General features: G+C 34.6%; 1 protein-coding gene across 1 annotated transcript in view; it reads left to right on the forward strand.

Moving 5' to 3' along the window:
* Positions 1–15128, forward strand: part of KIF5C (kinesin family member 5C) — a 187677-nt gene that overhangs the window by 116350 nt on the left and 56199 nt on the right. The window contains 2 exon segments of the mRNA XM_074302183.1: positions 2999–3147; positions 13659–13834. Of these exon segments, the coding sequence (XP_074158284.1) occupies positions 2999–3147; positions 13659–13834 (325 nt within the window).

Raw genomic sequence — 15128 nt, forward strand, 5'->3', positions numbered from 1 at the left:
CATTGTTACAATATTGCTATTAATGTGTATAATGTTTTTAGTTCTGCTCACTTTGCATCAGCTCATATCAATTTTCACAGGCTTTTCTCATTTTTTTTTAATGTATTGTAGTATTCCATCAGAATCATTTACTACAACTTATTCTGCGATTCCTCAGTTAATGGGCATCCCTTCAGTTTCCAATTCTTTGCCACCACAAAAAGAGCTACTATAAATATTTTTGTACATATTGCTTTTATTTTAGAACATTTTGGTCCAGAAAGTATCTGTTCAATTTTAAAGCTACTCTAAAAACAGAAATTAGATAATCCCCCTTTGTGTCTACAGTGCTTAATAACATTCTAGTGTCAGGAAATGTTTATATCTGACTTAAATCCCACTTAAGCCATTCCCCACCTCCACCCCCCATGTTCTACCTTTAGTGGAGATAAAGTGGAAACTATTTTAAACTGTATAGGGCTGACAGATGTTAGAAGAGAAAAAATCAGGTTTGTTTCCCCCACTGTTAGATTCTAAATGCTCATGAAAGACTTAATTATTCTCTTTATAAATGGAAGAATATTCAAGGGGGACTAGTTATTATAACAATGCACAACTAATTGATGTTTTTAAAGGATCCATCCTATTTTTGTTCATAATGTCACACTCATGATAATAATTTACAAGAAGTATGGCATAATGGATAGAATGTTGAACTTGGAATCAAGAAGACTTGGATTCAAATTCTGTCTTAGATGATTAGTTTAATTGTTTAGTTGGCTGATTTTAAGCAATTTACCTCACTTTCCTGAACTTCAGTTCTCTCTTCTGTAAATTGGCTACAATAGTAGCCTTTACTTCATTGGACTGTGAGGATTAAAAGAGATTATCTATGCAAAAGAGCTCTACCAAATGGATATAGAAAGTTCCAAACAAATCTATTATTAGAATGCCTTTTAAGGTCATAAAATTAATCAAGGGAATATTTTTCTTTGAAGAATATTTTTCAGAACTCATCCTTCAACATTTCAACATCTACCAGCCTTTATCTGTTGGCTATTTTTTTATTTTCTGGCTTAAGATACTAATAGTGCATGATTCAGTGTATTTGCATCTGTAAAGCTGCCTAAATTTCCTATGTATGGGGCAGCTAGATAGCACAGTGGATAGAGCACCAGCCCTGAATTCAGGAGGACCTGAGTTCAAATGTGGTCTCAGACACTTAACACTTCCTAGCTGTGTGACCCTGGGCAAGTCACTTAACCCCAGCCTCAGGGGGGAAAAAATTTCCTACATACAAAGTATGATATAAAATTCTAGGGAACTTTGAAATAATAATAAAATTGATGTTATTATGAGACATTAGAGTTAAAGATCTTTAGGAGACTATAGCCTGGAGCCATAGAGAGCCTAAAAAAAAAGGTGTATCAGTTCTTAAACTGTGTCTTATAATTCTTCTCTTGCCAGCTAGGTTATTTAGTTGTCTACATTGGGAATTAGTTTTTAGCATGACAGACTTGTAGCATTGCTGAGTATTACTGAGTTTATTTTACTGGAACCAGAATCATGTCAAAAATGTTACTTGATGACAGCAGTAATTAATCTGACTTACATACCAGATAGCTCATGTTTTCATCTCTGACAATGACACACCATGTTTAAAAAAAAAAAAAGATCAAACCTGTTGAAAATATGCCTAATTTCGACAAAGCTTTTCTTTCAAAAGAAAGCCCCTTAAACCATGAAGGAAGTTGTTTGGTTGTGTTTTTTTTTTTTTTTTTTTTTTTGATAAATTATGTCTTTTCCCTTTTTTAAACATAAAACTGCTATTCACAGGCAAATTACATATTCATGGACTAATAATTACATGTGTATATGTGTACATGTAATTAGTCCATGCATATATGTTTACATGCATATATGTGTTATGAGTCTTTGATCTTTTTTTTTTTTTTCTTCTTTTGGTTTGTTTAGTTCAAGCATCACTATCTCTTCCTTGACCAGCTGTCTCCCACAGTCACTATCCATCCACCAGTAATTACAGCTACACAGTCTGTGCCCTGGAGCTATTGCTCCAATTCACTGTACCCTAGGGATGACTGTCTACAGGAAATGCACATTTCAAGAAGAAAACCTCTCATGCGAGATTGTTTCCATTTGTGCACTACTGATCTCTCTTCTGTGTGGTCCCCTTAGATACTGGTCATACCCATTGCATTGACTCCTCTTCTGGAGTCTCAAATGATTCCTAAGGAATCTATTCATTCAGCATTCTACAGTTATTTTATTGATTGGCTTTTAGATTTTGGTGATGCATAAACAATAACAACAAAAAGAAACAGTCTTTCCTTTCAAGATGCTAGGAAATAACATGTTAAGTTAGAACAGAACATATAAAAAATTAAACTTTTAGTAATTTTATAGAGTTGTAATAACAAACATGTTGTAACTTCTGCATGTTGCTAAAGTCTTAGTATACTGTGCACTAAGATTTGGGAAATCTCTCTCTCTCTCTCTCTCTCTCTCTTCTCTAGTCTTAAAGAGACTTGTAAGAGAGAGAGAGGAGATGAAGAAAGTGGTTTTATAGAAAAAAAAATTCTGACACTGAAATATAGGATGTATTGAAAGGAGGAAAGTTTCAAGGCTAAAAGAAAGATCAGTAATCTAGGCATAAGGTTGTTAAGGACCTTGATTGGATGTGGGGGGTGTGGAAGAAAGAAAACATCTGAGAGTCATTTCGAAAGAAGAATTAGTAGGACTTGACAACTGCTTAAATGAGGGGAGGCAATGAAAAAGGAGTCACAGATTCAAAAACCCAAGTCTGAGAAAATAGTGGTGTCATTTACACTATTATTCATTTGGAAGGAGATCTTGTTTGGAAGTCAAGTAAAATTTGGGGAAGTTATAACAAGATGTTTTCTCAAATTAGGAGCTTTTGAAATTCAATATGGGAAATGTGGACAAAATTGCAATGACATTTAGGACTTACTCATATGTTTTGTGACTTTTTCCCCATTAGAGCCAAGACCATCAAGAATACAGTCTCTGTGAATCTAGAACTAACTGCTGAAGAGTGGAAGAAGAAGTATGAAAAAGAAAAAGACAAAAACAAGAGCTTGAAGAATGTTATCCAGCATCTGGAAATGGAACTGAACAGATGGAGAAATGGTGAGAACAGTGACCCAGATGTTAGGGGCGGGGAGAGAGGGAGTTCCATGAATCACAGGTAAGGATGGATGTGCTTGGCTGAACCTGATAAACAGTTAAACCATAAGAACAATTTCCTGGATTTCCCCTGCTTCTTTGGTGGGTTTATAATAATTATCAGTAAGGGTCTATAATGTGCTAAACGCTATTCTAGGAGCTGGGGCTGCAAAGTCAAAACAAAATGATCCTTGCCTTCAAAAAGGCTTCCTTTTAGTTGATAGAAACAACATGTATTCATATATAGAGATTTTTAAAAATCTAAACCAAACACAATGGAATTTGTGTATGTGATGGAGAGTATCAGCTGTCCAGATAAGGAAGGACCTCCAGTAGAAAATGATGCTCAATCTGAACTTGAAGGGTGAAGGTAAGGAGATGTACATTCCTAGTATGAGGGATAAGCCATGGTAAAGCAACGATGTGGGAATGCATTTTATGTGGGAAGAATAGCAAAGCTGACAATTTCACTGGATCTAGAGTAAGTAAAAGTATCTGGAAAGATGGGATGGAGCCAGATCACAATGGATTATAAATGGCAAAAGATTTTTGTTTGATCTCAGAGATAACAGAATCAAAGTGTTTCTTGAACTGGAGAAGGACATGGTCAAAGTTTGTGTTTTAGGGCTTATCGCTTTGGCAGCTCCTTGGAATATAGCTACTATGGACAAAGGAAAGTGACTGGATGCAGGGAGAAATATTAGGGTGTTCTTGCAAAAGTGCTGCTAGGCACTTGATAGGCATTGAGAGATTGAAACTAATTTAATGGCCAAGAAGATGGATACAAAAGATGTTTTGGAAGTAGGATTGATAAAATTTGGCAACTTGTTGGAAGTGAAGAGATAGTGCAGTAGATAGAGCAATACCTCTAGAGTCAAGATGGCCTTAATTTAAATTCAACCCTAGACATTTAGTATCTGAATGATCCTCACTTTACCTTTGTTTGCTCCAGTTTCTTCATCTGTAAAATGGGAAGGATAATAACATCTACCTTCCAGAGTTGTTGTGAGGATCAAATTAGATAATAATTGTAAAGTACTTAACACAATGCTGCCACATAGTAAGTGTTACAGAAATGTTCGCTGCTATCATTATTATTATTGTTAACATAGGGTGGGGGAAAGAAAGAGACTTGAGTCCAGATCTTCCCTATATGGGATTATCTCTAATTTATTTCACCATAATCATTTTTTACTCTGTGTTTCTCAGAGAGTTCAAGAAGAATGAAAATCAAAAAAATCAATGGATTTGGCAAATAAGTGATCACTGGAAATTTTAAAGAGAATAGTTACAGTTGAGTGATGAGGTTGTAAGCCTTTTAAAATACTTGTCTTAATAATAATGCTTATTAATTTATCTAATATTTTATGGCACATATTATGTGCCAGGCATTGTGTTAAACACTTGACACATATCTTAATTGATCTTGGACAGTAAATGCTATTATTAACTACCATTTTACATTTGAGAAAATTGAGGCAAATGGAGGTTAAGTGTCCAAGTCAACATAGCTAGTAAATGTCTGAGGCTGAATATAGTTCCCTTTATATTATATTATCTTGTTTTATCCTTATAATAGTAACCCTGTGAGGTACATTTCACAGATGTTACAATCAAATCTTGGAGACTTACCCCAATATTCACTTAGCTAATAAAAGAATGGACAAATATTCTGAATTAACCCAAGTGTTCCTGAGTGAACAAACATTGGAATTTTAGGCAACTTTTATGGCAAAGGAGGTATTGCATAAAAAATAGAGGGACATCTTATAGCTACTTTAAAAATTATTCATATCATGTCAGATTAAAGTATGATTAGATATTTGTTGCTAATTTTATCTAGATCGCTGATAGAAAATAAATTACAGTTTAATTGTAACAAACTTACATGGAAATAAAAACAAAAAATGATTCAAAAATTAAAGTAGTTCAGATTTTTCTAAATTACATAACTTTTTGAAGCATAAATCTTCCTTTGGGGGAGGTTTTACTATCAGAGGTCCTGTTCTTTACCAAATTATTAGAATAATTGAGATAATACAATGGATTTGACAGATATAGGAAGGAATGGGTGGATATTTAGCATGGTCAACAAAAATCTCACAATGCTTTGTTTACTTCTGGAAACTTGTTGGTTTCAGCACAGTGATTAGCTTCTCTGGATATATCATAGGCACTATTTAGTTGTAGTCGGGGTAGTAGTGTTTATTACTTTTATCCCATTATAAGAGATTTTTTTTTATAATTTCTTGACCTTTACTTCCTTCCTGAACTCTTTTTTCATATATTTCTTTTTAGCAATTGCTTTGGATGTCCCATTGTTTGGGTCTAGTGCTCTCAATGGTTTTTTTTTTCTCCACTTAATAATATTTTATATTTTCCAATTACATGTAAAGATAGTTTTCAACATTCACTTTTGTCCCAATTTTTTTCTCCCTTTCTCCTTTCCTTCCCTTCTCCCAAAGACAGCAAGCAATCTGATATATGTACAATAATTTTTAAACATTTCCATATTAGTCATGTTATGAAAGAAAAATCAGAACTAAAGTGAAAAACTATGAGAAAGAAAAAAAAAAACCCCAAAAGTGAAACATTATGCTTTTATTTGCCTTTAGTCTCCTTAGCTCTTGCTTTGGGAGTAGATGGCCTTTTCTACTCCAAGTCTATTGGAATTGTCTTAGATCATTATATTGCTGAGAAGAGCTAGGTCAACATAGTTGATCCTTATACAGTATTGCTATCACAATGTACAATGTTCTCCTGGTTCTGCTCACCTTACTCAGCATTAGTTCATGTAAGTCTTTCCAGGGTTTTCTGAAATACAGAACAATAGTATTATGTTGGCTCTGTATACCACAAGTTGTTTAGCCATTCCATAATTGATGGACATACCTTCAGTTTTCAATTCCTTGCCACCACAAAAAGAGTGTTATAAACATTTTTGCACATATAGATCCTTTTCCCTTTTTTACAATCTCTTTGGGATACAAACCCAGCAGTGCAGTACTCTGACTGTTGCCCAAGGTGTCCTAGGGATATTGGTGTGCCCTATCCAAGTGTAGTCTCCCCATCTGTCAGCCCTAGGCCCCCAGAACTCATTGCTCTATTGATATTCATCCCCCATCAAAGTGTCAATGACTATTATTCCTGTGTTACCTGTAGCAGTTAGATAGTTAACCAGAATTGCATTGCAGATACAAAGAAAGGTAAAGGCCAATCTTTGCTCTTAAGGAACTCACATTTTGATGGGAGAGAGGGACTATTGTTAAGAAGGAGGGTTGGGAAGAGGCTTCCTGTAGAAGCTGAAACTTGAAAGAAGCCATGGAAGCTAAGAAATTGGGATGAGGGGGGAGAGAATTTCATACCTGGAAATAGCCAGTGAAAATGCCAGAAAGCTAGTATTACTGGATTGTAGAGTTTGTTGGGGAGAGGTATAGATAAGGTGTTAGAAGACTGGAAAAGTAAGAAGGAGCCAGATTATGGAGGGCTTTAAAAGTTAAACAGGATTTTATGTTTGTTCCTGAAGAAGGGAGTCACCAGAGTTGATTGAATAGGGGCAATGACATGATCAGATGCACTTTGGGAAGAATAGTTTGACAGCTAAGAGTGGAAGACTGGAATGGAGAAAGACTTTGAAATATGGAGATCTCAGGTTCTTTACCTCCCTATATGAAATTAACAAGGCCCATAAACTAATACATGCAGTTGGTCAAAATTAAAAGAAAACTTCTAGGACTCTACTTCTCTTTATGGTCATATGTATAATTTCTTTGCTAATCGACTTGAAATCAAGTCTTTAAGGATTTTAAGTCAGACAAGATAGAATGACAATCCCTTGTCATCACAGTTTAGAATGGGAGGAGAGGAGACATTCTTGGGTAGGTGGAGTTTTTCAGTGTCCCTTAATTATGAGAATTTACTTAGTCCATTCAAGATAAGCAATAGAATCATACTTAAGGAAGATATTTGTTGGATAAAAATTGAATACACATAGCATTTTCAAGGATTTTCACATATAGTCTGGCATATAATAGGTGCTTAATAATATGTTTATGTTGAGAAGTGGAATTTTTTAAAATATCTTTTGTCTATTGCTTTTTAAAAGACTGTTTTTATACTACATGTCTTATGCATGAAACTAACCTGGACAAACCCAGATAAAGTGGGACTATAGCTTCTAGTTTGTCTTTAAGTCTTTGTTTTATTCAGTTATATTATCGACAAGATTGTTATTGACAAGAGAGAGTTTTAGGAGATGTGTAGGTATCAAATAATAATTCTAAAAGGAATAAATTCTAAAATTCTAAAAATCCATTTGGGCATCTGTAAGCCATCTGGCTGATTCATTTTCTTTAATGCCTCCTTATATCACTGGTTTAAAAAATAGTGTGCTAAGTAAAGATAGTGACTTAAAAAAATTTTTTTTTACCCATCTCGTTCACAGGCACTTGAGTCAAAATATATCAGGGTTCTAGCAATTAAGGAACTAGTTGGAAGGAGACACTGCATTAACATACAGTGAATCTTCAGGGTCCTATAAATAATTCAAGTATTACGTTGAGCAACAGGCCAGTCACAAATTTAGCCCCATCTGTTGCTGCCTTGTAAAGAAGTGATTCCATCACAAACAAAAAAAGCCAGCAAAAACAGGCAGTCCTTAGAATGGACTAATTAATTATCAGTTTCGGAAGTCAATTGAAACCTGCTGGAACAGCACCCTTGTTAGGTGCTAGATAAATCTATTAGATGATTTCAGATCTGGGGATTTATAGACATGCTAGGTTTTTCTAATCTGAATGAGAATTGCAATTTTAACCTTAAACCCGGGTATATTGATAACTCTTCCTTCTGATTTGTGCTAAGAAATGACATTAGGAAATGAGCATTGCAGTGGACGATTGTTAGTGTTTCAGGATCTCTTGCCACTGTGTAGAAAATAGCTAAGAATTGTGGTATGTAGAATGGACATTTTTAAAAGAGGTTGCGAATAAAAAAATGATGTAACATAAAGTATGATATGACCTGTTCATAAGAAAAGTAATTCTAAAAAAATTAAATTTACAATTGACTTTTGAAGTCACTTAAGGTACATTTTAGCACATTGAGTAAAAGATGCTATATACATGCAAAATGATTACGATAAGTGAATAGATAGTTTTACTTTCCATTTATATATGCAACAACTTATAGACTAGCTGCTATCTCCATTTGACTATAGAGATTTCTTTTTTGCTTCTTTGATGTTGAAATTGTGTATCATTAGGATGGCCATTGTCTGTTTAATTACTATTTACAGAAAATACTGAATTTGCCTGTTATATTGGTTTTTAGTTTAAAATAGCAAGGTGGTCAGCAAATCTATCTTGCCTGAATTGTAGAGGAGATGAAATTACCCTTCTACTCTCTATATAGGTTTCTAGAAATCTCAATCTTAAAAGGGATAGCTAGGTAGTTGTTGTTTCATGTGTGAAATGTTAATGAATTATTGGCAGGCTAATGATTTTTAAAACATATATTTTAGAATTTAAATTAATATTTCAGCTGAGAATTCCTGATTAGTGTCTCATTATTATCTATTGAAATACATGGGTCTTTTTATTTATTCATAGAATTGTTATTTCTTCACTCTAGGGTTTTTTGTTTTATAATTAAAACCTCTTTGCAAACCTTATAAGTTGTGATGTAAATGAATGCTCTTATGTGTACACAAACACACACATACACACACACATACACTGTCTTTTCAGCTCTTAAAGGTAATTATACTTGACAACTACAAAAGACAGGATGCTTATTTAAAGCAGTGAACATTTCCTATCAGGTGAAAGCCTATCATTCTAGCCTGTTCAGATACTTGTCAATTAATAACTCCTTTTCCTGTAGACAGCAGGTAGAAGAACTTGCGACATGGGAAACCTGCTTTTAAAAGAGAGGAGGGGAGGAAATGCTCATTAATCTTCATTTGCTCCTCTTTCTCTTCTTACTCTCCTATTCACCATCTTTCAATGCTGTATTTCTTGGTCTGTTTGTAGCTGTCTTCCTTGTTACAATCAGTTATTCAGTAATCGCCTCGTGGGGCCTTCTCCAGAGACTCAGTCCACTGCAGTGCAGGGAATATTTCTCGATTAACGGGTGAGATTGCCATGGAGACAGATTGCCTGGTGTCAGCTCTTGCCTAGTGCTGGGAATTTACAATCCCCAAATGTGTTTGTGAGCTGGACAGTTTATTTACCAAGGATAACTCTGGAAATCTTTCCCTGACTCTATTTAAGGGCAACAGGGCTCCAAAAAGGCAGCCTTTTCCCTGATGTCTGGGCAATATAGCCAAGCTCTGGTCATCCTCTCTGGTGCTTTTGTTCCTGTAGGATGCAGCTTTGTTCTTTCCTGCCTGGTGGGCTGCAACAAAGAATAATCCTGATTGTGTGACCTTCTGAATAGCAGCTCCGAAGAGCTCATTATTAAAAGATAGCTTTGTGGGGAAGTTGCTGCTGCTTTGGTTCAGAGCTGGTATTGTTCAAGGGCAAGCTATAGAGAACCACTGTAGATCTTAAATTTTTACTTTTATAGCATAAAAAACAACCAAATGCAGACTTAATAATATTCCTGTATTAATTTTGTTGCTCAGCTCTGACGACAGAGATGTGATGCTCTTTTTTTTGCTGCCCAGAAATTGACTATGTATAAAAGTGAAAAGCGAGGCAGCATGGTGTATATTATCAAACTCAAATAGGAAGCAGGACCACTAGATCATAAAAAGGGATCCCCCCCCTAAGTGGGTGCAATACTGACTTAGAAAACTACATATTAATATTATCAGTGTTTTATTATATTTTTACTTATTTTCTTAAATACTTCCCAATTACATTTTAAAATTTAAGAGCAATGGTCCTCAAACTTTTAAAATAGGAGGCCAGTTCACTGTCCCTCAGATTGTGGGAGGGCTGGACTATAGTAAAAATAAAAGCTCACATTCTGTCTCTGCCCCTCAGCCCATTTGCCATAACCCTGGCGGGCCATATAAACGTCTTCAGTGGCCCGAGGGCCCTGCTCAAGAGGGATATGGGCTGCATGTGGCCTGTAATTGACACCTCTAATGTAGAGGATGAAGATGTAGCCTTGAATGATGTCTGGGTTCATTATACATAAATATATTGGCTGGGAGAGTCATTTTTTTCATCAGTGCTCTGGATTGTCAAGAGCTAGGCCCTTTGCCTTGCAAAACTATCTCCAGTGTCTTTGGAACTCAGATTAAAATATAATTGTGAAGTGTTTATCAAAACAAATAAAAATATAATAACATACAGAAAATGTTAATTTGTGGTTTTCTAAGTCAATATGTGTCCAAGTGGGATCTGTTTCTATTTGACTTTGATATCACTACAATGGCAGCAAAGGTATTGAACCCAACATGTAGAATAAGTTTCTTTACCTGAAGGTTCTCTAAAAGAATGAAATCACAAATCCAGCCTACATCTCTATCCCTATGAAAGTAACAATGGCCTTAGATGTTTTTCATCTTTGAAGGAAAGGTCAATAACTTTCACTTAGAGGAGGCTGACTCCAGGTAGGCAGAAATGATTATTGGTATAAGAGTAATGCAAAAAAGTTAATTGTTTGGATCAAGAGTAATGGAAGATATTTGAAGATATGCCCAAGATTTAAAAAGAAAAAATGAGAGAGAGAATTGTAGCTAAAAAACTTTTAGCTTTTGTTTTGGAGATGATTTGTTTGCAGAAATCAGGTCTCCCATGCTAGGTACTCTTATACCCAGCCCTTGGCCTTCTTCCAGAATGTGCAAAATACTCTTCTCTACTTAGAATACTATGTTTAGAGGTATGTGGAACAAAAGTAAGCAGTTACATATTTTTTTTTCCAGATTTCTTCTCTGTATATTTTATAAGATTAAAGTGAATTCGCATAGGATTATCTGAGTCCATTTCATTCCAGTTTGGGGTTCAAAGACTGAGCTAAAAATTAAAACTAACTCTTTGAACTAAAAAAGAAATTATGAGTACTGGAAAGTCTCATCTGGAAAGTCTAATGATTGTACCATATAGCAATTTAGCAAGTAAGAGAGAGAAATATTAAATACCAAGGTCAACTCATCATAGTGTTTTGTGTATATTGAAATGAATGAGTGCAGAATTCTAATATTTTTCTCAAAGCATAATATACAGTATTATTAATGAGATCTTGGGCTTGGGAAATCACTTATTCAGTTTTGTCTGAGAAATGCTTCCTGGAAGAATGCAGTGCACCTGAGGCTCTCCATAAATAGTTATTTATGTGGGCTTGGGCATGACACATTATGGGGGTTTATGCATTTTACCAAAATGATAATTAATGAACTTCAACTGTAAAATAGAATGGAAATATCATATATATATATACATATATATACATATATATGTATATATATATATATATACATATATATACATATATATGTATATATATATGTGTGTGTCTTATGTGTTGTGTGTTTTTGATTCTTTATCAAACCATTAGAAAAACATTTTCAAGGATTTGTCTGAGCCAAGTGATTTAATTAGAGTTTCTTTTGTGTGTTCTTTACAATGTGTGACTGCTGTTAGGTATTGAACAGCTTGAGAATTCCACTTTTAATGTCCTTCAATTTATACCTATGTTTTTGGAAACTCTAGGCAGTTATCATCTTTTCTCTTCTTCCACAGAAGTAACAAATATGCTTAGCATTTTGGAAAGGAATACCAAAATTCTCTCTACAATATTCCTTGTGTGTTTGTGTCTCTGTGTGTGTGTGTGTGTGTGTGTGTGTGTGTGTGTGTGTGTGTGTGTGTAATTAGCTGGTTATTTTTATTTAAATTTGTTTTTGCCATAAACTTAAATATCAAATAAGATTATTATTTCTATATACATAGAACTGAAAAAAGGGTAGAAAAAAGAAAACTATATATATGAAGCTGTTTTCTATTATGTAAAGCTTTCTATCACTCTTTCTGTGTGTGTGTGTGTGTGTGTGTGTGTGTGTGTTTATGTGTGTGACACCTCCCCTCCCCAACACACATTTATTATTCAGCATGTATCTTTCAAAGGTATCCTCCTTGTTTGTGCTTTTTGGCCTTTCTTCTCTGCATTAATAAACAAAGATGCTTCAATAACATTTTTTTCCTTCCTTTCTTCTTTCTTCCTTTCCTTCCCTCTTTCCTTTCCTTCCTTCCCTCTTTCCTTTCTTTCCTCTTTCCCTGTTTCCTTTCCTTCCTTTCTTTCCTTTCCTTCCTTTCCTCTTTCCTTTTCTTTTCTCTCCTTTTTCTATTTCCTTCCCTCCTTTCTCCCTCCTTCTTTACTAGGAAAAACAAAGCCCTTCTTATACATATTTATGGTCAGCAAAACAGTTCCCAACATTAGTAATATCTGAAAATTCATGCCTAATTCTCCACCTTAAGTTCATCATTTCTCTGTCTAGATGTAGGTAATATGCTTCATCATAAATCCTTTGGAATCATAATTAGTTATTGTATTGTTCAGAGCTCTCAAAAAGTTGTAATATTTTTGTACAAATTGTTCTCCAGGTTCTACTTACTTCACTCTATATCTTAGCATGTTTCACTGAAACTGCCATTTCATCATTATTTATGACATAATAATGTTTCATAATTCATATGCCATAATTTGTTGCTTTTTCCTTTTTTGTGACTATCATATAGTTTATAGGCAAGTGCCTTCCTGAGTTCTGTTTCTGCTGCCAGAAAAGCTACAATGGGGGGAGAAAGCCAAAATGGGACATTTTTGTGCATCAAGTGCTGAAAGACTATTGAGAACTTAGGATCTGTAATGAATGAAGCTGTGCTTTAGGCTTCAAGAATAGTGAAAATCAGGAGATTCAGATTCTATAGCTTTCTGATAATCATAGATTGTATTTTGCCCTTGATTTGGGTGTTTCTTTTAATGAAGCATTCACACAGCTAGCAATTAGCATGCCTCCACAGTCTGCATTGAGTTTTGCTCCATAATGAGTAGAATAATACTGAGGGGTCTGCTGAAACCTTTTAAAAAAGACAAGATGTAGGCAAAGAATTCACTTGTAAATTTGTCTAGGGATGAAGTGATCTATATATAGCACGATTGATGTCATGTAGTCTTTTTTTGTCTCCAGACTTGTTTTGCACAATTAACTGCACTTTTTCTAGCCAAATGGAGGAAATTATAAATAACTCATTGAAAGCAAGGGACTATTTCATTTTTGTCATATATCTTTAGCACCTAGCAGTGCTTGGCACATAATGGGAGATTTATGATAAAATTGATTGATTGATATGATTCTTACTTATGTACTAAGTTCTGGGAATTGATGTTTATGTTTCATCTTGACCTCATTCTCTACCATACATGGCCTTTCCATAAATGCATTTTATATTTTTTCCCCTTGAGTGTTGGACTTCCTTTAACATAGTGTATTCCTTAGTTTTGTGGTTTGGGATTTATTTTTTAAACAGGGGAAGCTGTGCCTGAAGATGAACAGATCAGTGCTAAAGACCAGAAGAATCTGGAACCCTGTGACAATACACCCATCATAGACAACATGACCCCTGTTGTCTCTAGCATCTCCACAGAAGAGAAACAGAAGTATGATGAGGAGATAACCTGCTTGTATAGACAGTTGGATGATAAGGTTTGAAATTTAAAATTTCTCTGGGGGGGAGAGGCCTACCTTTTTAATCATGTTAAGCTTCAAGAAGCCCAGATTGTCATCATGCAACCATATACTATATGGTTCTTTTGTTACATCAAAGGAACATATTATCTGTGATTGGTGCAATTTAAAAAGCTAATCTAAGTAGAGCAGCATTCAGACCTGGCTTATAAATTATTCCTTTCTCTAGATCTGAAAAGGACTTTAAATAGAAATCCATCTTACTTCTATCCTACCACCCATAGTCCATAGATCATTGGATTTCTAAGTTGGAATGAAATTTAATTGGATGGTTTGGCCTGACCAGTATGGGTACTTAACTGGTTATTTCATGGAGATAGAGAAGTGAGAATAGGACAGGAGAACTAATTTTGAAGAAAAGAGTAATACTTCCCAAAGACAAAATGTATTCTTGAATTCTGCAGGTAGAGGGCTATATCACTCATCTCTAGTCCCCAAGCCAAAAGACATTTGGCCATTTCATTTTGAGTATGATATCTGAAAATCTGGGGAACCTAAAATTTTTGGCACTAGAAAAACTGTTGTTTTGATGCATGCTATTTTAAGAATGTTTGAACATGCAGAATTGGGATACCTACATTATATGTTCACTTACTTGGGCATAAAACACTTTTAAGTATATTTTTAATCATTATAATTTCAAATATCATTACTACATGTCAAATACACATATTTCAATGTAGTCATTGGAGAGAAGTAAAAAGACCTTGAAGATTCAAAAGGATGTCTATTTGTTCCCAGTGAAGGCAAGGGGAGAGTAGAAATAATGGATATTTAATGAATATTTTACACTGTGTTGATGTTTTGTCCTTGATATATTCTGAATCCTTTCAGCTCATTTATTAAAAGGTTGCTTGATATTTTTGGTGCAATTTAATTCTACTGAAGTTCTTCCTAAATTGCTCTAGAGATTCCTGAGACTCACATTGAGCAGTTTTGTTATGTGAATATTGTCATTAATCTTACAAGGGCTTTGTTTGGGATAAATGCTCAGCATCCAATATTTTTTTTTTGGCTATGGTCTATTGTATTAAAGAGCCCTTTTAGTTTATTTTCTGAGTTTATATAAACTATAGCAGTTAAATTAGGGGCAACCTGGCCCTTATGAATTCATTTATAATATACTTTTGTTCCCATGAGAGCTTTGCCTAATTAATATTCCAGCTACTAGACATAGTATTACTTTTTATTGCCTATACAGTATTTTTGTACAGAAACCATTCATATAGAGCTGAAGGAACTGTTATATCCT

This window comes from Sminthopsis crassicaudata, chromosome 3 (assembly GCF_048593235.1).
Source record: "Sminthopsis crassicaudata isolate SCR6 chromosome 3, ASM4859323v1, whole genome shotgun sequence".
NCBI classification, from domain to species: domain Eukaryota; kingdom Metazoa; phylum Chordata; class Mammalia; order Dasyuromorphia; family Dasyuridae; genus Sminthopsis; species Sminthopsis crassicaudata.